Source organism: Mus caroli, unplaced genomic scaffold, assembly GCF_900094665.2.
Source record: "Mus caroli unplaced genomic scaffold, CAROLI_EIJ_v1.1 scaffold_13015_U1_1, whole genome shotgun sequence".
Lineage (NCBI taxonomy): Eukaryota > Metazoa > Chordata > Mammalia > Rodentia > Muridae > Mus > Mus caroli.
In genome coordinates this window covers 1-2,057 of record NW_018388800.1, presented here as the reverse complement: position 1 = coordinate 2,057, position 2,057 = coordinate 1, and the positions used below count along the sequence as shown (strand labels likewise).

Genomic DNA, 2,057 nt, shown 5'->3' with positions numbered 1-2,057 from the left:
TGACCAATTATATGGTCAATTTTGGAGGAGGTACCATGTGGTGCTGAGAAGAAGGTATATCCTTTTGTTTTAGGATAAAATGTTCTGTAGATATCAATTAAATCCATTTGTTTCATAACTTCTGTTAGTTTCCATGTGTCTCTGTTTGGTTTCTTTTTCCAGGATCTGTCCATTGGTGAGAGTGGGGTATTGAAGCCTCCCACTATAATTGTTTGAGGTGCAATGTGTTCTTTATGCTTTACTAAAGTTTCTTTAATGAATGTGGCTACCCGTGTATATGGAGCATAGATATTCAGAATTGAGAGTTCATCTTAGTAGATTTTACCTTTGATGAGTATGAAGTGACCCTCATTGTCTTTTTTATAACTATAGTTCGGAAGTCAACTTTATTCGATATATGAATGGCTAATACGGCTTGTTTCTTTGGACCATTTGCTTGGAAATTTGTTTTCCAGCATTTCACTCTGAGGTAGTTTCTGTCCTTTTCCCTGAGGGGGGATTCCTGTAAGCAACAAAATGTTGGATCCTGTTTGTGTAGCCAGTCTATTAATCTATGTCTTTTGATTGGGGAATTGAGTCCATTGATGTTAGTCTCCCATTTAAAGTATATGTAATTTATTCCTTAAAATGATATGCTTGTGAAAGGGTTCAGGTAAGCATCACATGTGATAATAAAAGAAAATTAGGAACGTTTTTAGTCTCAACTTATTCATATATGATTTTCTAAAAGAAAAAAGGACTGTAATCCTATCATCATTTAATTTTTTGAAACTGCTGCTGAAATATTATTCCATGCAACATATTTGGANATGTAGGATGCAAACAACATTTAAACAGTAAAGAGAAATCACTTCAAATAGTAAGGTATTTCCCACAGACAAAAGGATTAAGAGATCAGAGAAACAGAAAGTAAGGGAACATTCACTTTATTGGCATAGTGACTTCAAAGGGATGCTTAGTTTGCAGCAATGGTGTCCTGAATCCAGTCCACATAGTTGCAGACCTTGGTGTACACACCAGGGTTGTCCTTCTGGGCACAGCCGTAGCCCCAGGAGACAATGCCCTGGAGCTGTCCATTGCAGACCACAGGGCCACCAGAGTCACCCTGGAAGGGAGAAATACAGTATTGAAGGAAGAGGCACAAGGAAAAGGGATCACATTACTCTGACCTGAAGATGCCATTGTAGCCATGCTTTGCCTCCCTTGGTTAGCCCATCCTCTGTTCTGACTGACATGTTGAAATAACCTCCAGAATAGCCCTCCTCACTTTTCCATGGAGCCACTACAGGAAACTTCCTGTCTCATACACTTGGACAAACTAACACCAATCCTATGAGAATACATTCTTTTTGTAGGATAGAAGCCAATTACCTGGCAGGAATCTTTGCCTCCCTCCAAGAAGCCAACACAGATCATGTTATTGGTGATCTTTTCAGGGTAGGAGGCCTCACAGTCAGCCTGAGGCAGCACTGGGGCATCCAGGCACTGGAGCAGGTCTGGGTTGTTCACTTTGAGGAAAGGATAAGAGAGAATGTGATTTAAACCAGGATAGACATTAACATTCCAGTGGAGAAAGTCTACAGTACATGGAGCATCCTTCAAGATATGAAAGCCCAGCAACAAATTTAGATCCCAAAATAGTGATTATTGATGTCCTTCCTAGAAGTAATAATAGAATATTCTTTATCTGTTCTGTTTCCAGGCTGGGAACAAGATCATTTTGTGTGCAAATATCTCTTGTACCCACTGCACCGCTCTGTATTATTAGATACTTTCAATAATTTTGCATCTTAGAAACCAATGGTTTCAATGTAGAACCTCATTTGGTTCTCAGAAGTAGTAAAGGAAGCAGACAAAGTAACCTACTCACCGCCAGAGCTCAAGGTGTTGCCCCATCCAGAGATGAGACACTGAGTGCCTGCAGGTGCACAGGAACTGGGCAGCGCTACAGTGGCCACTCTGGCATTGAGGGTCACAGGGGATGCCAGTTTGATCAGCATGATGTCATTGTCCAGGGCCCATGAATTATAACTGGGGTGCCGGATGACCTTGGCAGC

At 40.9% G+C, this 2,057-nt stretch overlaps 1 protein-coding gene across 1 annotated transcript; it reads right to left on the bottom strand.

The window, feature by feature from the left end:
• Positions 1 to 910: 910 nt before the first annotated feature.
• Positions 911 to 2,054, bottom strand: LOC110287795 (anionic trypsin-2-like; the record flags this gene model as incomplete). Its single annotated transcript, XM_021154323.1, has 3 exons — positions 911 to 1,105; positions 1,372 to 1,508; positions 1,871 to 2,054. Coding segments are annotated over 3 exons (471 nt in total), but the record flags the coding sequence as incomplete, so codon positions are not given.
• Between the last annotated feature and the right edge of the window lie 3 nt (positions 2,055 to 2,057).